The sequence below is a fragment of the Tympanuchus pallidicinctus genome, unplaced genomic scaffold (assembly GCF_026119805.1).
Source record: "Tympanuchus pallidicinctus isolate F22 unplaced genomic scaffold, pur_lepc_1.0 scaffold15, whole genome shotgun sequence".
Lineage (NCBI taxonomy): Eukaryota > Metazoa > Chordata > Aves > Galliformes > Phasianidae > Tympanuchus > Tympanuchus pallidicinctus.
In genome coordinates, this window is record NW_026294669.1 from 9,373,948 (window position 1) to 9,400,932 (window position 26,985).

The 26,985-nt window shown below is 40.6% G+C and overlaps 1 protein-coding gene across 12 annotated transcripts in view; it reads right to left on the reverse strand.

Moving 5' to 3' along the window:
- KALRN (kalirin RhoGEF kinase) overlaps positions 1–26,985 on the reverse strand; it is a 445,988-nt gene that overhangs the window by 124,996 nt on the left and 294,007 nt on the right. For 10 of the 12 annotated variants that reach the window (XM_052676088.1, XM_052676075.1, XM_052676074.1 and 7 more), the window contains 9 exons: positions 22,170–22,365; positions 16,514–16,680; positions 12,025–12,144; positions 9,357–9,575; positions 6,452–6,601; positions 5,435–5,549; positions 4,098–4,213; positions 3,414–3,536; positions 473–655 (listed from right to left, as the gene is read on the reverse strand). In XM_052676088.1, the coding sequence (XP_052532048.1) occupies positions 473–655; positions 3,414–3,536; positions 4,098–4,213; positions 5,435–5,549; positions 6,452–6,601; positions 9,357–9,575; positions 12,025–12,144; positions 16,514–16,680; positions 22,170–22,365 (1,389 nt within the window). Of the gene's footprint in view, positions 1–472; positions 656–3,413; positions 3,537–4,097; positions 4,214–5,434; positions 5,550–5,705; positions 5,713–6,451; positions 6,602–9,356; positions 9,576–12,024; positions 12,145–16,513; positions 16,681–22,169; positions 22,366–26,985 lie in introns of those variants that run through there. The other 2 variants (XM_052676076.1, XM_052676085.1) reach the window with 2 other exon arrangements.

The window sequence follows — 26,985 nt, forward strand, 5'->3', positions numbered from 1 at the left end:
GAGGTTCTTACTTTTGTTAGTCTTGTATTGCTCTATTTTACCTAGCAGAGGTTAGGAGGTTGGCGACCAATTTTACATTCAGTTAAAGGATGAGAGAATGGAAACTTACAGTCAAAGCCTGGGTCTAATTCAACACAATGGCATGGAAGTAATATTTATGGTTTATGCTAAAATTAATACAGACTTTTATTCAAATAATGTGTTCCCTCTGCCTTCACAGTAGCTGGATAGTCTCCTGGAGAACAGAGCAAGCAGTTGTACAGAAATTCTCTCTGATCTCCATCTGACTCCTACCACCAATAAGTCACAAAAAACCTTTTTCTCATCAGAAAGAGCAGTCCTGAGGCCAACTAGATTTTAAGTGGTTCTAATATACACATGCTAACTTGCAACACTCATTTCACGGCCTTCTCTTCCCTCTGTGACTTTCAGATCTGGTACAAAATCTCAGAAGGACGTGGACTTACAGTACCTCTGTATTGATTCCAAGGGCTTTCTCCAGGGAGTAGCGGTATTTCCCCATCCTGAGAGAGAAGTCACGGTAGCGTTTGTCAACGGTGGTGACCCACTTCCTGATTTCAGTGGCGTGTATATGTCCCTTTTCTACAAAGCTGTCAGCCAGCTGGATGAGGAGCTTCACTTTCTCCTTTGTTTGCTGCCCAAAATATGGTACCAGTTATGTTACACTACCATTATTTCTTTTAATTCACACGGCAATCAGAAAGAACTCACAATTTTATATCTGTTATTAAACAGCATCTGTACTTCAGATCATGCAGAATCAGATGCTTTAAACTTTGCCCAGTAAAACATAAAAGGAATGACATTTTCATAAGGACAGTTACGTAGCTGCAGGAGATATAGAAAGTCAAGTCATTTGAAACCACACGCAAACACAAAACATGCTGGAAGTTAGAGACATCTCCTCATAATCAAAAGCTTTTTAGGCGTTTTGTGAGCCTTGGGGTAGAAGACAGGATGTTAAAATTACACCTCATAAAACACACCACGTTACTTTGAGTCTGTACCTAGGTGGTTTTGCAGACATGTGCAGGCAGGTCATTAACACACTGTGCATCAGGCCAGGGATGGAGTCTGAATCACTACTCTCTGCATCAGAAACGTAGTGCCAGTTGGAGCATTACAAAGTAAAAGATGCCTGAACTCCAAAACATACACTGAGCCCCCATAATCTTCCTGAGGTATTTTCTATTCCATTTGGGTCTGACCACCTCCTAGCCATCATGGCTTTTCATACTGAGGAACTTTGTGCAGATCTGGCACAATGGGTAGTCATAAGTTTTAGCATAGATTCCAAATCTACTGAAGGTACCTGAACTCTCTGCTTAAGCCAAATGAAGTACAAAATGCTTATAGAAAGAGTTATCAACTGTACGGATTGAACTCCAGCTGCAGTGCACATGTTAATTCTCAAAAGTGAAAGGAGAATCAGTTGGATCTCTAGAAATAGTGGTGTGATGCTCTTTGCCAGACATGAGACATGCTGTCAAGTGCTTGATGTTACCAGCAATCTGGCCACAAATGGACAAGCACATATTAGATCCATGTTTTCCTGAATTTAGTTTCGTGTTTGAAACCTTATAGAAATTTCAATGACAAAATAAATTAACAGGAGAATCAGAGGCCGTTCTAACAAATAAAGTAAATAGTTAAGCAAAGCTATGTATGGAGGAGTAAAAATCTGACTTCCTGTCATATGAAAGGGTGTCTCATTTCCAAAAGCTATTACTGTATTTGCTATCCAAACATTTGTTTTGGCCAGAAAGTACTGGGATCAGAAGGCTTTCAGTTACAGCTTACTTTGAGAATATCATCATCTGGAAGCGACTTGCATTTACCAGGTTGCACGTGGCCTTGGGAAAACTATAGGTCAGCAGTCTAAGAGTGATTTATCAAAGCCCAAGGGAGCAGGACTAGATGTATCAGTGGAAGGAACAGCCAGTAACAGTCAGTAAGGATCAAGGCATAAAACTTAATTCCAGGTTACATCATGAGTAGAAATAGTTTGGATGCTCCAGGACACAATGGGGTTTGTCTGATCCAAACTGAATGATAATTGGAATGACTGTAGATAGCTGATAGAGAGGTTCTGTTTAAGAAATGTTGCATGGTGCCTGTCTGATTAAATTAATTTCAGTCTGCCGCTATTTATCTTTTTTTTCCACAAATGTGCAAACTCAGGAAAAAGGAAAGGGACAAGAAGAACATAAAATCTGTGAATCAAACCCAAGCAAGCATGGACAGCCTAATGAGGAATTTAAGGATTACAGAAGATCAATTTCAGGACACAGCAAAATGAAGCTACACGATAGTGAAGCTGTGGTCCTGCTGCCTGATTTGGCAGTTTAGATTCTTATCAGTGACTGTTAATACCCCTGTGAGTTCATTGTCTGTGAATTACCTATGGTTTGAATTAATTTGTCTGAAGCAGGACCAATCACTACTCCTCTGTAAACCCCATCAGATTTCTCAGAATTGTTCCATATATTCCATCTATAATTAATAGATTCTTGGTAATGCAGCTTTGTTTTATGCTCACCCTAGAGTTTACAAACCCATTTATTTAAAGTACTTCGCTGGGATGAGTGGAATAAGATAAATGATCGTCTATGATCAGTCCAGCTGGAATTAATGAAACAAATGGTGGTTGTGATGACAGAATTACAAGGCAACTGAGATAGGAAGGGACCTCTAGGTACACTCGGTCCAATCCCTGCTCAGGCAGGCTCATCTGGGGCAGGCTGCCCAGGACCATGTCCTGGTGACTTCTGCAGACCTTCAAGTAGAAACCTATCTGGGTAAGCTGTGCCAGTGCTCAGCCATTCTCACAACAAAGAAGTGCTTCCTGATGGTTGGAAGAAACCCCCCGTGTTTCAGAAGCCCACTGCCTCTTGTTCTGCTTTTGGGCACCTCTGAAAAGAGCCTGGCTCTGTCACCTTTACATCCTCCCTTCAGGCATTTATATGATATGACAAGAACCCCCTGGGCCTCTCCAGGTTAAAAGGAAGAAAGAGAGAATTCAAGATGACCGTGGATATAATATATCAATCAGGCACTCTACATCATTCTTGTAAGATTGTCTGAGGACAAAATTTGGTTATGTTCCATTAGGATGCTGTGCCATGTATGCAAATGGAGTTTCTCTTCATTCTAATCAGAGCAAAATGCTCCATAACCAGCACACACCAAGGGAGTGGACAACCTCAATTCTGTACTTGTGCCTTGCTAAAAATGAAAAGTCACAGTTGACAAAAGACACTCGTCTTTGGGCTAGGAGTTTCAGGATGAAAATACAAAATCAAGAGAATATTATCACAAAGATTTAAGGCATTGAGAAGGCCATAAACATAGACCAAAGCAGAGGTCACAATTAGATTAATGTCATTCCTTACCTTTGCGGGTACTCTGAATTCCCCATATTCCTTCAGGAGTTCCTGAGTTTCTTCTGCTGATTCCCCTGTGGAGTTGTGAGTAGAGAGGTAATATTCGCCTGTCTCTTGGATCCAGTCCAGGGCCTACAAATATCAAAAGGAAAGAGAAAAAAAACAACAACAAAATAAATAGTATTTATGTTTTAAGAACTAATCCTCCAACAAAATAATCTGCCAAATAATGGATATCAGAACAATGAGCCATAATTTTGTGTGTATCAAAATGCTTTCTAGGAAGATATAAAAAGAACACAATAATTAAAGCAGATGGAAAAGGACACAAAAGATGATGTTTCCTAGGAGAAAAAGGAGTGTAGGGAATTCTATCTTTGGAAAGAAAAATCTGAAGAGAGAGAGAAGGCAGTGTTCCCATTCAATTAGAGCTCTACAAAATATATTTATTTATTATTTATTTTCAAACAGATGAATACATCCTGAAATGAATATGGCCTGGCAAAAATACAGGGTTTTGTTGCTGAACTTTGGAGTTTTCTTCAGTTGTTTTAAGAATGTATATTTTCCACCCATTAAAAAGGAATAGCTTTTAAATACTACTGAGACTGCAACAGGAACCCCACAGAAGCACGACATGGACACAAGGCATATTTACACACTGCCAGCAAAGAAAGGCAGCAGGGTTTTTACCTGCTTGGCACTGCGCTCGAAGACAACATACTGCTGGCACTGATCTAACCTCCGCTTCTTCAGGGTCCAGAAGTGAAGGACCCGGTTCTCCCTCTGCAGCAACTCACTCAGGATGGCTGTAAGGTAGAGGAACTGCATGGTTAGTGATTCTGTGAATGCGTACAGAAATAAGCCATAAAAAACATGAATTTACTCACTCTGCCTGGACCACACTCTCAAGCACAGAGCCCCAGAGATTGCATGTATTAAAACAAGCATTGATTCAAAGAAATTGCTTTAAAAAGCAATAATAAAAAGGTGGTGTTGCAGGGTTATCTGATATAGGAGGAGATGCTAGTGTGGCATCCACTAGAGGGGGCATAGGCTCATGCAGTCTGTGCAGCAGGCGCACTATTTTGTATTAAAACAATGAGTTCGGCTCATCGATCCCTTAGAGTCACTACGAGCACCTTGTAAATAATCTCTCTTCCCTGAAGCCCTTTTTGAGTATACTGATCAGTTCTCTGTATAAATAGTTCAGGCTAAATAAAGCTATTTTTGTTCTATATTGATGACTTAGCTCTAGACGCATCGTGTTCTATTACACAGTGCTTTTATTCTGAACTAAAGTGTCTACTTCAAAGATTTTCTGTGAATAGGCTCACTAAGCAAGAGAGTTACACATCTGGCTTACAACAAGACTAACATACACACTGATTTCTAAATATGCAGATACTTCCAAACAAGCCCAGTGAGGAATAGTGAAGCTTATATCAAGCACATATATAGGCGGAACTCTGAAAAAGCATTCAAATAATTTTCCCACTATTTTCAGCTGCAGGGAATAGAAGTTCACAGCAACTGCAAAAAATATTTGCACAGTAGTAGGGGAAAAATGGACAGAAGTCAGAATAATACTGCAATGTTGATATTAAATGTTGATAGAAAGGAAGAAAAATAATTTTTTCAGTAGCACTATTTTCATCTTCTACATGTAACTGCAGTTCTCATCCCTCCCACATATTATAATGGCTGCACTGCTATTAACCTGTCTCTTCCTGCAGCTTGTAAGCCAGCCAATAATAATAATAAAATGCTTTAGTTCTGTGGATTTGCTTTGCTCACTCTTATCAGTACCTTACAGCATTGCTAGGCACAGATTAACAAACGTTTAATTTAGCAGAGAAGTGGAAACACTTCAAACATGTCAGATGTATAGTTTGATTGTAAACAATGCTCTTTTGACCAAAGGAAACTACCCACAGGTAGGTGGGTATTTCCTTTATTCTGGACCACTTTGGAACTTAGCAGAGGGAGAACCAAAGACTTCTAACGTTGTCATGCATCAGTGCACCAACCTTTCACTTGCTGCTCAGGCCCCCGTGTATGGCTTGCGACTCCAGGCATGCTGACATTGTTCCTGTGGATGTACTTGAGGAATACCTCAGCGTTCCTTCGAGCCAGTGTGCAGGCCTAAGGAAAATGGCCCCCACCGAGAAGGGTTAGTAAAGACAAGCAAAGAAAGCAAAAGAGACTCAAGCTCTCTGCCTATTTTGCAGGGAGATGTATTTCTCTTTCATACAGGGGAGCTTCAGCTAAAGAGTCAACAGATTCAGCTAAGAAACTTACAGCCTCATGAATATATTAAAATACATGAGTCATTTTGGATTCAGAGTTGATTTTATATCTTAAGGCAAATTAATGACAATAATCAAGCACCTGGTTTTAAAGGGCAAGTACCTCCCATACATTTCTAACCAGAGCTAACCCCTCTCTCAAAAAGAGCATTCACTGCTTCCAAAAGTGCAGTCTAGAGGAACTGTTTCTTAAGTCAAACTAGCTTCATGTTGTGTATCAGTTTTAGTGGAAGGTGTGAGGCTGTCTGTCAGATGACTTACGAGTGTTGGCTCTGCTGTTCTTACAAAGCAGCACCTGGAAGGCAGAAGGAAAGCTCAGTCTCCAGCCCAGTGCTGCCCTACACAGCCACAACGGCTTCAGGTGTTAGCAGTTCTGCACTTATTGGCTTGGAGGACAGAATTTGAAATTCTGGATGATTTATATAACACAGCACCAAAATCCTGTCATTTATAATGCAATGTTGAGAACAAATGCTTTGAATCAATATAATAAATAGCATCCTCCAAGTGCAATGCAAATATCACTAATTTGCCCTGATGACATCTCTCAGAGATAAACATTGATGATAATACTTATCACCACTATTATAACAGTGGAATTAGCTTAGGGCTCAGACAGACAGCCAGTAAATGAACTGGAATTATGCCTCAGAGCTTCCTCTCAAACTCACCAACAGTGCTCTAAACTGACTACCTAATGGGGAGATTTTCTGATTTATTGTTGAACTAAGCTGAGACCTTGAGAAAAGCCTCCTTCTGCTCCAGATGCTTGCTGATCAGAGGGATGACGTGGTCTATCTCAGCTGCTGGTCCAAGTTTATCTCGACCTCCACACCAGTCTTCATCACGTCTGTATTCTTGCTCCAGGCTCTCTAATACACTGCACACCTGAAACATACCCAGAGCACAGCAGTTATCCACAGTTGTAACAAGAAGAAACACAGTCAGTAAAAGTCTATGAGCCAAAAAAATTTCAGACCTAAATATTTCAGACTATTGGCCATAGGATGGAGGGTAACAGGCAATGAAGCAGGCCCTGGACAGAATGATCTATTAGTTATTCTTGCCCACAGTGATCTCTACTGTTTGGGATGTAATTCATCTGGCTTAGGGGTGATAAATCCTTCTTTTCTAAGGGAGAAAGGAGGGAAGCTCAAAAGGTTGAACCAAAGCAGGGGTCAGTCTGGCCCCAGTGGATCATTCAGAACACTATCCCTATTCCTGAAGGGTGCTTTAGGTTTGTTTAAATCCCACCAAGTCATGGAACTTAGCACCCACTTAAAGAAAAACATATGCTTGAATGCTTTCCTGAAACAATTCTGAAGCTGGAACTAATTCTGTTCAGCTGCATGTTAGCTGCTCCCTATGCAGCTTCTGTAGAGACTTATGGATAACAATAGACATTAAACCAGCGTTGTAACCCAGGTGGATGCAGGTGTTCCGCCGTACAGGGCTTATAAGAGGATCCTCTATCTTGGTGCAGTAATGGGAACAAGGCAAATAAACAAGTGCAGTCTGAAAGCCTGCAGTGTGCAGCAGGCTTGGACAAGGCAATGCAGATTCTGAGGGCAACTCTCTGTACCCTGTGCAGACACAGGAAAAACAGCAAAAGTCCAGTTCACCCTTTTCTTGCTTTTTACTCCTGCAACCTTTATATGAACATGAGTTATAATTCAGAGGATCCCACATGCTTAAGAGCATAATTTGGAAGAGACTCCAGGATCACCCAATGCTCTCCATTATCACAAGCCATTTTCACGTAACACCACTCATGAACACATCAAAATCCATCTTAAGACTGGGGAGCTGTGGTGAACTGATGTCTGCTGGCATGTGACAATCTGAAATTAAGTTATTGCTTGGACGCAAACCAGCCCTCACCCCCAAACCCGTACTGGAGAGCAAATGCCCCACGTTGTTTTGGCACAGAAAAGCATTCCCATTTAATTTCTTGGCTCCTGAGAACTTTGGTACTCCGTGATCACTTTGGTTAATGAAGTTAGAGAGAAATTATCTAATAAACAGGGCTGCACCAGTTATAACAAGAGCATAGGGCTCTTGGGAAGGACAGACATGAAGAAGTTGGCTGGTTGGGACAGACTCTCTGGCCGCTCTTCTAGCTGCATTTCTAGGTACTCAGAGAACTCAGGATCCAATGAATTACTGCCATCCTGTTAGGGATCAGACTTCTAAGGGTCAAAGATCATGGAGCCCCAGAGAAAGTAGCAAGTTTATGAGCATTCAAGACTGAATGATCTTTGCCCCAACCATTTGCTGAACAGACACAACTCATCAATGAACTGGTGGGCACTGCAGTATGCTTGTCTATGACTTGGAAATAGGAAGAGAGACCAAACTGATAAATCACTGGCTCTGCATATTTTGGCCAGCACATTTGACTGTCTAAAGAACTAATGAATCCCTTAATGGTTTTCATTTCTCACAATCTTCCAACAGCTGTAATTCTTTTCAATCCTGAGTGCATTAGGGACTGTAAATCTATTTGAAACCCTTCACAGGGAAAGACATTCATTATAAGGAATGAATTAATTTTAAGCACTCTTAAAAATGCATTAAACAAACGACACCAAAAAGTGGCCCAAGGATTTTTTCCTGCAGCAATGTTAAGGAAAAATTATCTCAGTCCTCAATGACATCTTCAGCTATGTTAAAAAAAACTTTCCAAATCTGCTTGTCTAATTGAGGAACTAACTGTGTGCTGATAACAACAGAAACTTTAATGAAAGTCACTGCTTCTTTTCATAAAAGCACAGGTTCCTGCAGTGTCCACACTAACACATACTGCCTGGCTGCAGTAAATTACAATCAGCAAGACTAGTTGAGTATCCATGCTATGACACTAATTCTCACTACTGACTACAGTAAAGTTGCATCAGTTTATGCAATGCATAAATAATCCTATTGTACCAGCAGCCAATTGGAATGTGTTTTACAGTTCATGGATGCCTGGAATGAAGTAACGTTATGTCTGCATACAGTGGCTACTGCTGTAATTAACTGTGCTGCAAGTGGATTTGAGAGAAATCACTTCATATCTTGGCATCTTTTTTGGCATGGTGGTGTCTTTCTACTAATGAAAATATTGGCTATTGCTGCTCACAGAATAAATGATTGATGGCAAACAGTTCTCAAGGAAATGAAGATTTACATTCCTTAAAATGAACTCTGATGCCATGAGGACTTGAAACTGAAGTGGTAGGATTTCCGAAATCCTTCACTTTGGAAAGTGGGCAATTTAGAAAACAAAAGTAAAAAAAGTCAAAAAATATATGGCTTCCATATTGCTTCAATGAAAACTTCAAGATGAACATTATTGTATACTTCTATTTGTCTTTTTGAAACTCAGTCTTGATCAGTTCAACCTTCAGTTTCCTTGTGTGGATGAGCCCTGCTATGCCCCTGAAGTAAATGTCATTTCAATTCATTTTGCTAATGCTGTGAGATCCACAGTCAGCAGAAGACCCTCTGCACTTGGGGTCAGAGTAGAAAACCCACATCCACCACCACTACCACGTGGGAGTGCTCTCACATTGGTGTTTGTTGGCTGGGGGTACCTGAGGACCACACTTGCCCTAATCAGTTGACAGAAAGGTCCTAGACTGTAAGCAATTGCACTGCTCACCTGCTCAGAGGTTTTGTAGAAGGCCACTGAGGCATTGACCAGCTTGAGCCTGTCCTCCATCTTCAGCATCAGTTGCTGCCAGTGCAGGGCCACCTTTTCAGCACATTCTCTGATGGCATCAGCATCATAATGCCCAGCCTGCAGCAGTACTTCGGCTTTCTGCTGGACCTGCAGGGCACTCTGATGTGTCTTCTGTAAGGAAGTGGCATGAAAGAGGGACTGTGCACGATGAGAGGAGAGGTTGTACAGATGTGCCAGATTTATGGTAGAAAGGTGAAGTGAGGTGTGAGCATGGAGATGTGAGAGAGTGAAACATTTCTGGTTATCTCCAGTTAACAGTTCATTTCTGCAAAGCATTTTAGCTTCAGTTATTCATGTACATTTGCAACATTATTAAAGCTTGGCACAAGCAAGCACTGGCTCAGATAGGCTAGCTGCACTGGCCAGCCACTGCCCCTAGGACAACAGCCTGGGTGAGGATGGGAATCCTGGAGGACCCCTTTGGACAGCCCCAGTGCAGGCAGTAACTGTGCTGAACTCCCACCCCAACTGTGCTCAATGCTGACTGCCTCACACACAGGCTGCAGGCACAAAAGCAAATCCCAGTCAGTTGGTTTTTTTTTCCAGGCAGTCTGCTGGCATGAGCAGCAGGGCTTACAGGCAGGACTGAGTGATCTGTCCCATTCCCCAGCCTGCACTAGCATCTCTGTTAACCAAATGATTACAGCTTCCTTCATAGGTTGCTGAGGGGAAAATAGCCTCCAGCCTTTCCCAGCCCCCAAGTAAATGTGTTCAGGGTTAGTCCAGTATTTGATTTTAATCTTCTGAACAGAAGCACTAAAATCTCCCAAAGTCTCCTCTGTTCTGCATCTCAGTGGTAACTGCTGCTGACAAATTCTAATGTGATACATTTATGATCTAATTCTTGAACCTTAAAAGACGCTTGAAATCATCTGGTGATACACTGGTGAATTATGCAATGTAAGGAAAGCTATTAGCAAAAAAAAGGATTAATACTTGGCAGAAATATTTAGGAAGATGTTCAAGAACAACTGGTTAAATTTAATATCCAGCTGCTGTACTGATGCTAGAGTCGTAATACTTGTTTTAAATAGACTTTAAAGGATTTTAACTGAAAATCAATTCCACATCTAGCATGCCTTCAGAGGACTATCTGCCCCATGTGCTTTGCTGATCACTTCCCCATATTGAGCTTTGAACAGTTTAAATGTTTAATCTAGTGTTTTCTCCCTCTGAAAACTTATTTTCCCCTTACAGTGCTGTAGGCTACCTCTCCCTCTGTGATCTGCATTTCCTAGCAGACCCAAGCCCTTCCCCAACAGCAGCAAGCTGTGACAACACAGCTGGAGGGTGTCTTGTCCCCCACTGCTGCCTAGCAGTGGCTGCTGGGCCGCAGCCAGCATGGCGTGGTACCCACCAGCTCATACAGCATTGATAGAAAACCCCTTCCTTTACCACAGCTGCTCCTTCCTGACTGTGAGTGAAGCTGGATCAAAGTGGGTCATTTGGTAATATCTAAACTCTCTATTTACCAGCTACATTATAACGTATATTGACTGCTCCGAAGTTTACCAGCAGACATAAGGAGTCTTTATTTTTTGGTCGTCTCTTAAAATCTCCACTATGGGAATATTGTTTTTATAGCTTAAAGTTTGGTTTAGTTTTGATTTAGCTTTTCAAACCACAGAAAGGGATTTGCCAACCAATTCTTTACTTTGTAGCAATTAACAGATAGATGGGGAAGCATATACACTGTGCTGAGCAGGAACAGGAGGAAGCAATGTGTCCTCTCACACATAACTAGAGTGAGCACACCTCGCAAATGTAACGTGTGTTCATAATGGTAAAGGTACATAAGTGCTGACCCAAAGTGTGAGCACTATGGGCATGGTGATGGTGGGTGAACAGTTGGACTAGATGAACTTAGAGGTCTTCTCCAACCTTAACGATTCTATGATTCTGCGATTCACTGCAGTCCTTTGCTGAGAGGAGGTAATAATTTTCCACTACATTCTCATCCGAAGTAAAGGTGCTCAGAGAAGGCGCTGTTCCCCCTGCCATGTCCCTACACCATGAGTGAGATAAGCGGTTTTTGAGAGCCAGCTTGAACTGAAGATGTGCTACTCCAGGGCAAGCAGGCCATGAGTTCACTTCAGCTCAGTTCAGCTCTTCCTACCTCATGCTTAAACTGAAAATTTGAGTATGGGGGAGTTTGAATGAACATCAAAAACATAACACTTGAATCAAACATTTACCAAGGAGAGCATTACCCAGTATCAAAGATACTCATAAATGAAAGCTCTGAAACGATCAGCAAATCTTGGACATGGAAAGAGAACGACTCCATGAACTTCTGCCTTCAGATGGCTTTGTGAATTTTAATGTTATTACTTTTAACCAAAGAAATTATCAGAAGATGTGTGAGCATCATTTTCAGGAACGGAGAGGCTGATATCTGACAGCAGAAAAAAATAGCTCCAGATGATAAATAAACTCTCTTGTTGCATTATGATTTTAATGCAAAGTCAATTTTCTGAAGTTTTTATCCCTTCCCTTCCTCAAGTAAGCCATGACTGATGCCCAAGAGATAACTCTTTGCATGCTATTCACCTGGGAAGAAGAAACCAAATTAATTTGCTCATGTTACCTCTATGGCCAGTTGAAATTGCTCATGCTCTCTCTGGAGCTGCTCAGCCTCAGAGAGGGAGCTAGCATTGACGAGGCTTGCATTCAGCATTGATTCACCATTCCGGATCCAGCCAAGCACCTGCAAAGAAAGGATGTGCTTATGCAAGGGGGGCTTCAGGCAAAGATTTCTGTTGTCACTCATCCAACATGTCTCAGACCAACTAGTAAAAACCTATTTTGCCCAACACTGTCTTAGGCTGAATCAGTGAGCAGAAATAAATCCCAAAATAAGGACTTAGAGGCAGAAATTGTTGGAGGGAAAGCTCTTACTGCAGAAGCTATTAATAAGGAATGAAAACTCTGAAAGTATTTACATGTGGATAGTCAGATGGCAAAGAACTCTCATTTCCAATATGTGATCATAAAAAATGACTACTCCTCTATGCAAACACTTCATAGCAAAACCAAAAAACATAATCAAGGAGATTTGAAATGAAACACAAAGATCTTTAAGGTCCCTTCCAGCCCTAGAATATGATTCCACGGTATGATCCTATGATATTTTCTAGTTTCTACTCAGAGTTATGGACTTTGCTGGGTCATGCTGCAGCTCTCTTCTGCTCCACTTCTTTGTATTTCTTTCATGCAAAAATCAGAGCTCAGGGAGTAAGGTAAAGTTGCAGTTGGTTTCATCTAACACACACTTAAGATGCAGTGGGAGTTTCCACCTGCATTCACAGCTAGGAAGAAACTCCATGTCTTGCATTTTATATTTAGTCAAAGGGCTTTACTTCAGAGACATTCAGATTACTTGTAGACATGAAATGCCTGCTGTTTTGACTAAAGAATCAAATTCCGAATGTGTGTAATTAATCTATCAAGCTTGTATTTATTCATTTATTTAAGCAGTAATATTTTCTGCTATTTTAAGGCATGCTTATGAAAAATTAGTACCCAGAGTGCACATGCAAGTTCTTTGCTGTGTTGGCTCAAAGCCTATTTTTTACCAGTGTGGGAGTAAAATTATTCCAATGAACCAGCAAGTTGTTGAATTCAATTCACAGATGCACAAGAAATCCTGGCTGCCCATACACTGCCCTAACTTTAGCTTGTGATTTACAAAGCTCCAAAATTGACTTTGTCACAACATTCTACATAGTAATTTCCCTTTTGTGCCATCATTTACACAGACTGATCTATTAAATTGTCTGTAAGAAATAGGGATTTTCAGTTGTTTTGTTTTTTATCTGTACATCATGCATCACCCTACTTATAGCCATTCAGTTCCCTGTAGGGCAGGAAAATGAGTTTTCCCTAGGAGAAATAAAGAGGAATCATAAACACGTGTAGCTGACCCTGATTTGCAGGAAATTACATCTGCTCACTACAACAGTGTGGAAGATTTCATTTGTCAGCTTTCTCTCTTTCATCAGTAGGTATTATTGTTCCTATGGGAAATGCAACAAAGATTTAGAGGAAAAGAACACAGCTTATCATATGGCAGTCTTTCTTGGCTGGCAGTTTGTACAATCTATCTGACAAGAAGGCTAGATTATTGCCTACTTCATGGCACCAAAAGCTGAAGTTAAAAAAGATGGGTATATCTGAGAAAACCTTGATGTGAGTATGTCATAAAGCAATGCATCATTTCACATTTGATATACTGTGATATACGGCATATTGGGCCACTTAACTGTAGAAAATACTCAGTCTGCACACTAAAAAAGCAATATATTAATTGACTTTATTTTTTCCCCAAATAATACAAACAAGGTATGCCAGGGCCCCCTGGGCAGCAGCTTCCATTTGGGCTGACGTTTTCACAACCTGCTAAAAATTTCAGTCATGTTCAAAACTCTACTCCAGTTTCTCAGAACTTTCTGATGTATTAAATAGGCAAAAAGTCAGTTTTTCAGCATCCCTCAAATGACTGACTGCTGTCACCCTATGGGCACACCCATAGGAAGCAAATCTAATGCCAAAAGAATAACGGTGGGTGGATAAAATATGAATAAAGATTTCCAAATAGACTTGTAAAGAACAACCTGGAAAATAAGTGTAGTGTGATACTGTGACAGTATCTGGGATTGCATTACGTGATGTTGAACACTTATAATAATAACAGTTAAAAAAAAAAACACACAAAGATGAAAAGTGAGGGGTTTTGGAAGCCAAACAGCTGCAAGCACAGTATAAGACAGCTTGTTCTTGAAACTGATCTCCACAATTCTGTTGTATTATCACTTCTATGTGAGCAATCCAAGCTCTGTAGTTTCTGTCGGAAATGAGTGGGATCCAAATGAGGGGAAATAAGTCTTGGGAAGGATCTTTCTGAATAACAAAGGGTTTGTGAATCACTGGTCTATGCTACTTCCACACTAAAGCAGTTCACAAAACATCTCACTCTGAATTGTTCTTCTTTTACAGCCCCAGACTTCAACTCATTGTCCAGGCATTCAAACCTTGGGTGCGTGTGATTTAAAACAGAAAACCTCCTAAATGAAACTTCAATAGATAGAGATGGTTAAAAGACTTTGTATTTCCACGAGTCATTATGTCAAAATGCAAACACATGTACACTTAGCAGCCTTGACCAATTTTCCTATGTCAGCAGAATGTAAGTACAGCTATAGTAGGTGTCTGGTGGCAACCAAATCTCAGATGACTTGCAAGAGTGAGTGCAATTTGGTAATGAGATCACCCATCATCTCAGATGCAATAAAACGAAAGTGAAGGAAATCTGGACCAGAGTGGAGATAAATTGCAAGCCAAAATCAATATATTTCCCAATTTCACTAAATGGTTAGGAATATGACTCATCTCCAGGAAACCAAATAGATAGAGCACAGATATATTTTACCTTGGCTCATTCCAAGGGAAACTGTAGCTGTGGTAATTTATAGGTTAATAAACAAAGGAGTCCTTATTACTCAGCTGAACAAATACAATGATTCTTCACAATTGGCCTGCTGAAAGGTCACACAGTAATAAAAGTTCTGATGGTCCCAAGCAATGTTAAGAAAATACTAATTCAAGGCAGCTGTTTGTTCTCTCAAAGCATTAGATATTTCAATCCTAAAACCATTTCCTTTGGTTAGATTTTGGTTTGCAGAATAGGAAAGCCCAGATGTCTCTTGATAGTGAGGCAAGTAACATGAGGTACCTGCAGAGTGCTACACTGCACTGCAAGGCTCTGTGAGCACTGCAGGGCTGACCAACCTGACCAACCATCCATCATCCTGGTCAGTGGGGTCAGCTACATGTATTGCTCCTCTCTACCTTCTGTCTTCAGTTAAAATGGCTCTACTTAGTCATAAAACTGCTGTACAGAACTCTAAGCTTAGCTACGGAAGCTGACATTAATGTGGTGATTATGAATATCATAGAGAAGATTTCTTTCACAGAAGAAAGCTGCACTTTGTAGAGCTGTGGAGGCTTATGAGGAGAGTCCCCAGAATTATCAGAAACACAAATCAGCCATATATTCAAAATCAAAATTCAGAAGAGTTCTGTGCAAGTTCCATTCATGGTTGCAAAATATTAAATCAAACTGAACTCTGAAAGCAAATTTGTGCACTGACGTTGGTGCTGCCAGCTTCTAGCTTGGAAGCTGTCTAGGAGTGAAGGATGTTTTGCCAGCAATGATAAAAAGCAATCCAGATAAAATGTCACTCAAAAATTCATTTCTGAAGAAGAAATAACTGTGATAGTAGTTAGGGAGCACTCAATATATTCATTATTTCTGTCCCCCTCCCCCATTTCTACTGGTAAAATGGAAACCCGAATACACCATGTGTCTGGAAAAATCTTTCTCTTCTTTCTAATGATACTAAGATCATATTACAATCCAGACATAAGCACTACATTGAAGCATAAAGTCACCTCTGGAGCAGGAAGTATAGTGTAATACTGAAATATGAGGCACCCAAATAAAATACCAAGGGAAAACACAGGAGGCAGAACATGACCACCATCACTAGAATGAAATCTGGAAGAAAGGGAATGTCACAGCACTAAGATGGTTTAGTAAATCCTAGCACAGAGACCACAGATTGAAGCTTTTATCTCACCTAGATACTGTTGAAGATTCCTTTAGGCCAATATGTGTAGCAATAAACAGAAAGGTGAAACTACTGTAATTCTTTACTCAGATGTCACTGCTCAGTTATCCTCTGCTCTGGGGCAATTCTCCACAAAACTTCAGCCTGGATCCCAGCTCAAATCATTTGTTTCCAGAACACAGTTTGAGGCATACTCCAGTTGAGAAGCTAAAGGGTCTGCTCCGTACAGAATTCCCATAACTGCTCATGAAGCCATGATGTGGAACAGAGCCCTTCTATATTTGTAAAGGATCATGCTGTAATTTGTCAGCAAATCAAGTACTGCTAAGGAAAGAGGGATTAAGATCATCCACCTAAAGCTGTGTGACTTGGCAGATACTGGTTTACTAGGTATTGCAATGGCTGAAAACCTATTTAAGAACCCGAAACATAGTTAAAAACTCTCACCTGCTTGACTTCAGCCTGTAGGTGCCGGAGCTGTAGGCACTGCTCTAACCTCTTGTGAGTTTGGTCAGCATTAAGCTCCAGCTCATGCTGTTTCTCATGAAGGAATTCCAGCAGCTCTTGTACCTGTGTTGCAAGGTCGATGTCCTTTTCACAGATCAGCTCGATGCCTACAATAGAACAACATGCAGAGAGAGATCTTGCACTTATTTGCAATTCTAGTCATTGTCCGAACTTCAAAATTATTTCCCACCTAAAACACTGATCTGCAAATCTCTCAGTAACACTTTCCTCAATGAGCTCTCTCCCAGGGAGTTTTTGGCTTTTGTATAGTTTCCCATTCTGCACCACTATATTTTCCTACACAGTAGTGGTTCTCTGCTGATGATTGCTCACCTCATTCATCAGCATCTGAATAGTAGAACGCTACTGACCGTAGCCTTGCCCAAACATAAAGTTAACTTTAAAAGGCAGAAATAACCTCCCTTTGTTAGATTAAACCAATGACTTATGCTTTACAAATACAAATTAAAAAGAGGGAAAAAGAAGGGAAAGACAACAGAAAAGTGAAATAAAGTAAATTCTAGCTGCCAGATACATTGCCATGAGTGTGTGGAACTCCACAGAGGAAACATCTTTTCCATCTGGGCACTTTACACGATCATTAGCAACAATTTAGTTAAAAACGACCCATTCATTCAGAATTACTTCAAAAAGTGACATCAATCCATTCCTCATCTAGCAGACAGAAAATAGTACCAGAACTCCTATGCCTTGTATTTTGCATGAAAAGGGAGAACACTTGTATAACCTGGTCTGAATTTCATAGCTGAACCTCATTTGATTAGGAGGTGGAAACTGACACCTCCTGAGGTCCCTTCCCACCTCCTGAATTTCCTAGTGGGCCTTGTGTGTGTCAGTTACATGAATGTACAATGCAGAGCATCACATCTTCCTTCTTTATCACACGAGAGTGACAGCACTGTTGGGTACTTTACAGATGTAATGTAATTGTGAAAGCTTGGCCTGGAGGAGTTATGATGCCATCCTGTCTTACTGTAATCCCTGTAATTACAAACTAATAAAGATCTGACTCTTCCCTTATTGAGGTCAACTGGAATTTTGCCATTGGCCTCAATACAGGGAGGATCAGCGACCTAATATGAAAATAATCAGATTGCAGTAATGCTGAGAAAACACTACACTTTTCTCCAAAGCCATTTGATTTCATGGAATAATAGGACATTATACAAGAATTGTGCTAATTAGAAGCTGCTGTACAGAAGGTTGTGTATTGTTTTTAAAACTGATTTAGAAAAATGCCTTTTCTTCCCCCTTTCTCTTCCTCAGAGGCTTGTAACTTTCATTCTCCCTCACAGTGGTATCCACAGAGGACAGTACACAAAATAAATATGACCTTATGATTGACCTTATCCTCTTTTTCCTGGTTTCTGGTTTTAGCAGGAAGAAAAAAAAAAGGAAAGAAAAAAAAAAGAAGCATAAAGGAATGCAAGCAATTGGCTTATTCCCTTTCCCAGCCAAAACCAAACAGTTTCTTCATTACCAAATAAAGTGGAATGGCCCCTGGCTTCCCATTTAAGATCTGGAAATCTAATATACGCTTCCATTCTTAGGAGTGAAGTTTCTTTCAAACGCCAGACACCAAGCATTGTTACTACAATTAGCCTGCATATGGTTCTGTATCCTCAGGACATGACGGGCTTCCTGTATGCTTGACTTCAGAACACCTTTCTGATATTAAATGCACCGTTTTCCTTCATGCAGATTCAGCTGGTCTGGTTTTGATTGTGCTAACTCATCAGCAGCAACCAGCAAGCTGCCTGGGATGCTATCCAAGGGCAGCCCGCACTCCCCATGATGAATGGTCTGCCCTTTCGTGCTTGTCATGTGTCACACAGATTTATTCTGCAATGCCAGTGCACGCAGCAAGAGCACTTATTCTTCTCAAAGATTGGTTTGCAAATTGGAAACCTTTGCTTTCAGAATAATTTCATACATAAAATCTTTACATTAAGTTTTGATAGACAGGAAAGCACTGCTGACTTTTTGATAAACTGAACTTGGTTGCCATTCTTTTTTTCTAATGCCTTGGCCCGCACAGCAGATATCAGTGAAGGATAACAAATTGAAACTATTTCTAAAAAATAATTACAAAGAGTACCCACTCTGGCCAACATCCTGCAAGACATGCATTAGTTATAGCTGTGCTATTTGCATTGTCAGATACTATTCAACATATGGAAGAGGTATTGCTTTTTGACCAGTACAGAGCTCTTCTGGAGCTGCTTTGAACCCGCTTGTAGGCTGAACTGTTACCAGCCTGGAACACAACAGTGCAGCATCCTCTTCTTGCTGTATCTATTTTCTGTGTTATAAGTGAAATCACAAGCAAAATGAAACAGACTTCCATTTCACTTTGAAGCAATGCAATGCTAGGAAAAGACATGAATGATTTTAAGTTTGACATCCAGGACACAACAAGGCTTTGAATTTTCCACATAACAGGCAGGGACTGTGTAAATTTCCCCAACATCAGTTTCTCATCGTATTTTTCAGGCTTGGCTTAGAGAAGTTGCCTTAGACATAAAATGCCAGATCTATGAATCTTTAGTGACACCTGACTGGTGCTTATGGTGACAACAATGCTAACAATGTGAATGCACTTAAATAACAAATTAATTGTGTGCACTCAGTCAACAATTAAAGAACATCCCGAATTGGAAGGGACTAATATGGATCATCAAGTCCAAGAGTGTAACTACTTTTAGTACCTAGAACATGAACAACTGAGGGATGTACCACTGATGTGTATGTGTCGTCAGTGCAACTTGAGTCAGGGTGTTAAATCCCTGCTGAATCACAGTCCTAAACTCTCAGAAATGCCTAGACTACCTCTTTTGGAAACATCAGAACACTTTAAATGTATCAAACTAAACACTCTACAATCATTATCCTTTTTTGAGAATTTTTGGACACATTTTCACCCATGGATCCCCTCTGATCAGGGTGTCCTTTGATATCAGTACTAGAACTGCAATCAGCCTGGAAAAACAGCAGATAGTTCCACTGAAACAGAAAGTGCTGGGTCACTAAAAGTCAGTCTTCTTGAGAATACTGTTACAGCATTCTCCTAAAGCAAACTTCTTTCCCAAATTACACCAATATTTGTGAGACATGGACACAATTTGAAAGTACTGCGGAATTGCAGAAGATGTGACGACTCCCAGATCTTACATGGTCCCTAACAAAACCAAACATTTACTTGCAGAGGAATTATTCTTATGATGAAAACAGTCTAATCCAAAGCAGGATCACTCACACATGCTGCACCAGTGGAAGGAATCACAGGACATAACTCCGTGCTGTACGGCATTTTGGAAACAGTGGATTTGTAGATATGCAGTGTGTACACAAATATCTGCACAGAGTCTGATCTGGTCCATTGTAGAACAATTGGATATGCTGCATCCAATGCACAGTATTCACATGGACTTCCAGACACTCCACAGTCTGGTAAGAATTGCTGCTCCAAGTCTGCATCACACAGGCAAAAAATATGGGCAAATGTCTATAATCTTTTTCTACCTGCACAAGATTTCCAAGTGAAAAAGGCATTATGCATGGAAAAACCTGGATGTAATTCTATCTGACAGACTTGCTGGCTTAAAGACCTCCAAGCCAAACTCCAGAATGATCAAAATTAAATCAGGTTCCTGCATGATACATTAAAAAGAATAAAGCTGAAAGAGAGTTATGGGGAAGGAAAGAAACCCCAGGCACTTAAGAGTGGATGGTTAGGTGGGATGTCTCTGAAAAAAGCTTCTTTCTGCCTTTATCTTCTATGGTTGTAGTTGAATTTTGATGGTAGTGGTGGTGACAATGTACAGTGGGAACCAGCAATACTGATTTCCCAGAACCCCTGCAAATTTGCAGTTCTGGCAGTAAGAACAATCATCTCTCATGCACTGAAAGACTGTGATATAGGACTCAGCAAGAGGGAGTAAAATTAAATGAATTTTTTATGGACTATAGCTGTCCTTTATTACAATAAGAAACAGTAGGCTCCCAAGAGCAATCTCTCTCCCTTATTTTGCCATTCTCCCAGCATTTAGCATTCTGTGCATGGCAGATCTGACCATTACCTTTGATTAACTACAGTTACTCTGCATCGCTATGAGGCTTCCACTTCCTTGCCTTTGGGAGCAATGGATTTTTATTGGGTAGGCTTTAAAGAAGGAGATTTCAGATAATCTTATAAAAACATTCTAAAAGTCACTTCATTTAGTTGCTGATCTTTTGTCTATAATCCAAAAAAAATTGTTTCTAACTTCTTCATAAACACAGAATTAGTTTGTTTGTTTTTTTTTTCCCCTGAAGAGCAGTCCCTGATGCTCCTGAGTCTGCAGTGTTCTGGATGATATTCTTTTCCTCCCATGAATTACTGCTCACATTAGGATGCTTCCAGGATGCATCAAAAATGAGTAGTAACTGATGTATTAGGACCAATTTGCTAGCCTGGAAAGCAAAAGAGCTGAAGCACAGGACCAGACACAGTGTGGGCAGAGCTCATATCATCTCACACACATGGTTCACACAATGCTTGTCTAGTTCAAAACACACGCCTGCAGCAAACCTACAGCCTCTGCTGAGTACAGCTTGCCAATCAGGTTGAATACTGCCAATTTTTTATTTTTAATCTTTTTTTTAAAGGTGAATGTCTAGGAGTAAAAGGTTTGCCAAAGAATAAATCCATAAAAATCTTTTTTATTTTGGTAGTGCATGTGAGGAGAGACAGAAAAGAATTGCTCTTGCTTTGCACTTTTTCCAGACATTTAAGAAGGTTTAAACACTTTGCAAATAACTTTCACTTCTAGACTTTATGCAGTGATTAATCTGAATTACAATACTCTTTTTCCAAACACAAAATGCAAGGATACAAAAATCCTGATTCATAGGATGCCTTAGAAATAGGATCCTACTGCTGAGAAGAGTAGATGAAGCAGACAGACTCCCTGTCAACATGAATCAAGTCTGTCACTTAAATGCACATGCCAAAAGCTTTTTGCATCCAAGTGGCTATCTTTAACTTCCAAGCGCACATTGAAAAGGAAAATTCCACTATGGTTTATCAAGTTCCCTTTATACACAAAATAATTCCAATTAGAGCTGGCTGGAAACAAGAATTCAATTTCCTGATAAATTTCAAGGCTCTCATATCTGAATTCTCTCCTATAGGGCTTCTGGTTAACTAGCTTCTCTTTCCTCTGCCTCTTTCTCTCGCTCCACCTTTTTCTCTTCCTTGCCATCTATTCTGGAATAGATCACAAACTCTACTGGCCTGCAGTTGCATAAAACTTTCTGAATGAAACTTAAATTTCAGCTTTACTTCCATACTGAATTTCCATTTCAAAGGAACAGCGATTTCTGATGTGTGATCCTGACTCAAAGAATTTTCCAAAATCCTGGAGCACTTCTGGTTGTGGAGAAAAGCTATACAACAGACTGAATTATGTTAAAAGTTGATGTGCTTCGTACGTACTGGCGTATTTTTGAAATATGTTTTGGTTGTAGGTGGTGTTTCTTTCCCTTTTGTTTTGTTCCTTCTCATACAAAATAGAGAACAAATTGTTCTGCTCACCTGAAGCCTGGACCTCCATGATGTATTGGTGTAAATCTTGCCCTTGCTGGATGACTTCAAAAGTCATGTTGTTCATGGCCAACTTCCTCTCAGTGTGACGCTGCAAACGTTGCTCAGCCAGAGTAAGGTCCTCCGTATTGAAATCATTCATTTGTCTCAGCAGATCCTCATTCCAGGCATCTAACTCTGCTGTAACCTTCATGGACACAAGATAGATACTATATTCAGGACCAATGAAAAATCTTGCTTTCAAACCATGCATCAATAACTGAAGTACTTCACACTGTGACTGTGATCCAGAAACACTTGAACCACAGCCTCAATACTCTGGATTCTGCCCATTAATGGTTACAGTCCTCATTTTGCCAAGCCAAGGATCCATGAAAAGATTATCAGTCCAACAAGAAACGTGACAATTTTTTTTGCATCCAAGTCAACCCTGCACAGTCAACAGGGCACTGTACTCATATGGATGGTGGTATAAATGCTTCTGAATAAATTCAAATTTAAATGAAGAAACAGTAGTAACAGAATTGCAAAAATACTGTGACACCTCTGTCCCCAGAACCCAAAATGCTCTAAATGTTCATTAAAACATTCTGCATCACTCTGTATGTTAAAACTGCAGGTGGAAATATTTATCATTAATAACATGTATTCTTTTTCTTCATAGAATTTAAATTATAAGCTGCTTCCATTAAGCTCTGAAACACAGATAACTAATCCATTTGCAGAATTATTACTGATCTAATACACTGTGAGCAGTACCTGTTGTTAACAGAGATCACGAGACCTAACGTTTTATTATGAAATCGGTGAGTTAATCCCCACAGTAGACCTATGTTGTGCTTCCAAGGATCTGAAGTCTTTTTAAGGGTCTTCATGCTAGCTTGAGAAGGAATAGGCCCCGTATAAATTTGTTTTGTAGATCTCAAAGATTTCATACTGGGGAATGAATATAAATAACAGACTTCTACAGACAGGCAAAGCACAGCACAGAAACATCGCTCTTGAGGGCTGGGTGAATCACCAGAAGCATCACAAAGGGGACCTATGTTATCTGCAAATAACTCATGGGAACGTGCAAAATATTCTGCAGCTTTCTCTGCATCCTAATTCAAACAGGCAGTCTGATGACTCTAGCAGTCCATTACTGTATTTTCTGTGTTTCACATTTTAAGTCACAGTTACCCAACCAATACTGAAGTCCCACTCTATTTTTTGCCTGTTTAATTAACATAATTAACCTACCCAAACAGCCCAGTCTCCTTCATACCAGAATCTGCTATTGCAGACAAAAAGAAGGAATGTTATGGTGGCAACAAATCAGGACAAGGAGAGTGGAAATAAAATCATATATGCCTGAATTCTGATTCATAGGTCAACTTGTCAAAGCTAGATGGAGGAAAGCTAAATCCAGATATTTAGATTCACATTTTGGCACGTTACAATATAGTGAGAGGCTCTCTGTTTCTCGTAAAAGTGCTCTTCAGTGCCTGTGTGCAGTGAGATGCTTCGTTTCCTCAGTAGCCAAGGTTCAATGTTTTCCATTTGGTTTTCTTTTCCACAAAGCATAACAACAAATGCAGTGCAGGCACTGGAAGGGTACCCAAAAGGACCAGCTCTCAACTCCTCTCTCATTAGCATGAATAGGAGAGTACAGCTTTGCTTAGAAGGGAAAATATATGCACAGGTTTTCAGTTCTTTTTTGAGAGAAGCAAAAAATCAGATTTACTGAACCAAGAACCTGGGATCTCAGCTGGGTGAAAGGCAAGGTGAAAGGCAGAGTGTGAACATCCTGAGGAGTTTCTATTTCTCTTCAGCTGTTTCCCATCACCCATTCCACTCAATTAACTCCAAATAATAACTACCTCTGCAGTCCCTTTGGCCCCATTCCTGACTCCAACAGCCTCTGATTCATTTACACACTATAGCTGGAGTCCCTGAACTGTGGGAGCTTCTTGGCAGATTCAACAGTTCTGGAGAAATGGTTGGAGTAGATGCTGGAGAACGGTTTTATTCAATGTATTTATGTTAGAGAAATATACTTGACTAATTGCAATCAGAACTGAATGACACAATAACAGAATGGCTTGGGTTGGAAGGGACCAAAAGGATCATTGAGTTCCAACCCCCTGCCATGCGCAGGGTTGCCAACCAATTTTTCCTAATATGCAACTCGAAGTAATGATAGTAGAAGAGATCAAAACAGTCAAAGAATGTGTTATATTAGTTTGCTCTTACAGCCATGCTACAATACGGGGATTCTGATCAAAACTTGATCTGTGTATGTTTATGGACATCTTCAGGCCAGGAAAACACAAGTATTCTGGAGGGCCAAACTACCAGGAACGTTGAGGGTGGACATACAAGGGAATCAACAGATGGTCCCATTCACATCTTTGAGTATGCTGAGACCAAGCAGCCCAGTGCAAATGCCTGGGTTAAATCTCTCTGCTCTGATGCCATTTCTTTTTGCAAGCTTTTCCATGTGCTGTGAAAGGGACACTGAGCAGCACTGCTTTTATTCTCCTGTTCAAATTGGTGGTTCCAATTAAACAGGAAAGGACAGCACTGGCAAACAGGACACAGGCTGATACACTTCTGGGGATGCAACGCCAGATCCAAAGGTTTCATGTCTTCTCATCATGGCCAGGAACTGGAGCTGAGATTGCATCTGAGTGTCTCCAGACAGACAGACAGGCCCAGCAGGGATTGCTGGTCCAGTGCCAGTTCCCACGGGGACAAGGAGCACAGGCAGTGACACAGTGACAGTGGGCAGAAGGGAGGAAGGAGGGAAGTCAGCTCCAAGTGGGAGCTGAAGAAAGAGTAATTACCCCATGTGCTGGGTTTGGGGAAGAGAGGAAGGAGTCAGACACAGCAAGAGGTGGAACATCACCAAGTTCCTCAGGCAAAGCTTTTGTACAAGAAGGTTGGGTACATTGCTCTGAATAACCAAGACAAACAGATGGCTGGAAGGGAATCTAAAGCACACAAAGGCAAAGAAGCAACAGCAGAGCTGTGATAACAACCCAGGTTTTCTGAATCCCAATCTGGTGCATTATCCCAGAGACCGTGATGCTTTGCAGATCTCATTAAGACACTTCCTTTCCTGTCTGTGCAGCCAGTGCCTCACAATCCCACCAGTTTCTGTATTTCAAACTGGATCACTTGGAAATGGTCCCAGTCTGAATTTGAGTACCCAACTAGTTTGACTGGGATATAGGGAAAATGATTTGTTTTTCTTTATGAAGGGGCTGTAATTAGGCAGTTCAGTTAACTACACATGTATATTTTTCAAGTCCAAAAAAGGACCCTGGATGATCTCACAGAAGGGGTCAGGCATTGACATCTATGATGAAAATTAATACGGTTTCATCTGATGTAGTCCCATCTCCTAAATCGTGGTAAGAGCCAATTATATCAAACCAATGTCAGAAATTGTCTCAGAAATGAGGCTCCCTTGGCCTTGAACACATTTAATTCCCTTTTGACCCAGAAGAATGGCTGATTTGAGTTTATTCTGTTCATCTACTGGATTTTTGGTGGGAAGAAATGATAGTACTTCTTATGTTTATTCCTTTTTCTTCACAGTGTTTGTGATTCTAAACAGACCTCAGCATCCTTCACATGCCCTGGAAGAATAAGAACCCTACTAAGAGAGAAGCTCTGAGCTCTGCTCAAATGTGAGATGAGAGAGAAATAGAAGCAGAAGGGTCACAAGGGCAGCAACAGTGGAATTGAACAGGCCTGCATTAGTAAAAGCAGCAGACTGACCTCAGATTTAGCAGATGTATCCAAGTACTCACACTTCTCCAAGGAAATCTGCACACACACTTCTCACTGTCAAACTCATTCTGGAAGGAACCATACTCCTTCCTTGCAGGACGTAAGATTGGTGGCCAAAAAACAGGTTCAAAGTACTAAAGGAAGGTCAAGTAACCTGAGTGTTAATGAGAGGGAAAGGCACAACAAAGCTATATATTGACTGCGAGCCTAGAAAGCACAATCCACTTTCACTTGTAATAGATGCTCCTGCCGTCATGATAATGGGAGGAGAGAAATGATGCAGGTAGCAAACCTAAGCTAGCATTTAGTGAGCTACCCAATATATCCATATTAGAGCAGCAGGAACTGCACAAAAGTTTCCATTAGCGTGTGAGCAAATACTGGGCTTGTGCTGAGCTCTACTATCACAAGACTATAACAGATATACAGACTATATCAGCCAGGTCTGTCTTTCCTTTCTTTGCAGAGACAGCAACCACAGTCTACAGTCTAGACCACATACTCTGGGACAGACATCCTCCTAAAACAGCAAGTTAATATACCCCAAATCCCACTACTACAACATTGCTGCTTTTGCTGCTTCCTGGATTTACTGTGTTGCAACAACCGCAGATAACATGACTGTGGGGAGAGAGACATTTTCACCTTTAGTGCTGGATAGAGATTAAGCTATGGAGAAGTGGGAGGCAGGTTAAATAGAACTGCATTAATGATAATAGAAGCTGCCCTGCCATCACACTCCTATAATGCAGCGTGCTTGTGGATTAAGCCAAAGAGTCCATCCAAGCCTGCTGTGCAGGTAACTGTACATCAGCAATGATTTCATATCTAAATCCTATCTATTTCTTGATGTTGCTGCTGAAATTTTCTACAAAATGGTGGTGCTGAGCCTTTAATACTGCTTGCTTAGTGTGAATTCAGTGTTTAGCACCTAAAGTCATCCCGCTTAGTGCCAACCAGAAATTTTTGTTTGCCAATTGAAGGAGGTGGAGAAGGAAATGAGGAATCAAGTATGAGAAAATAAATG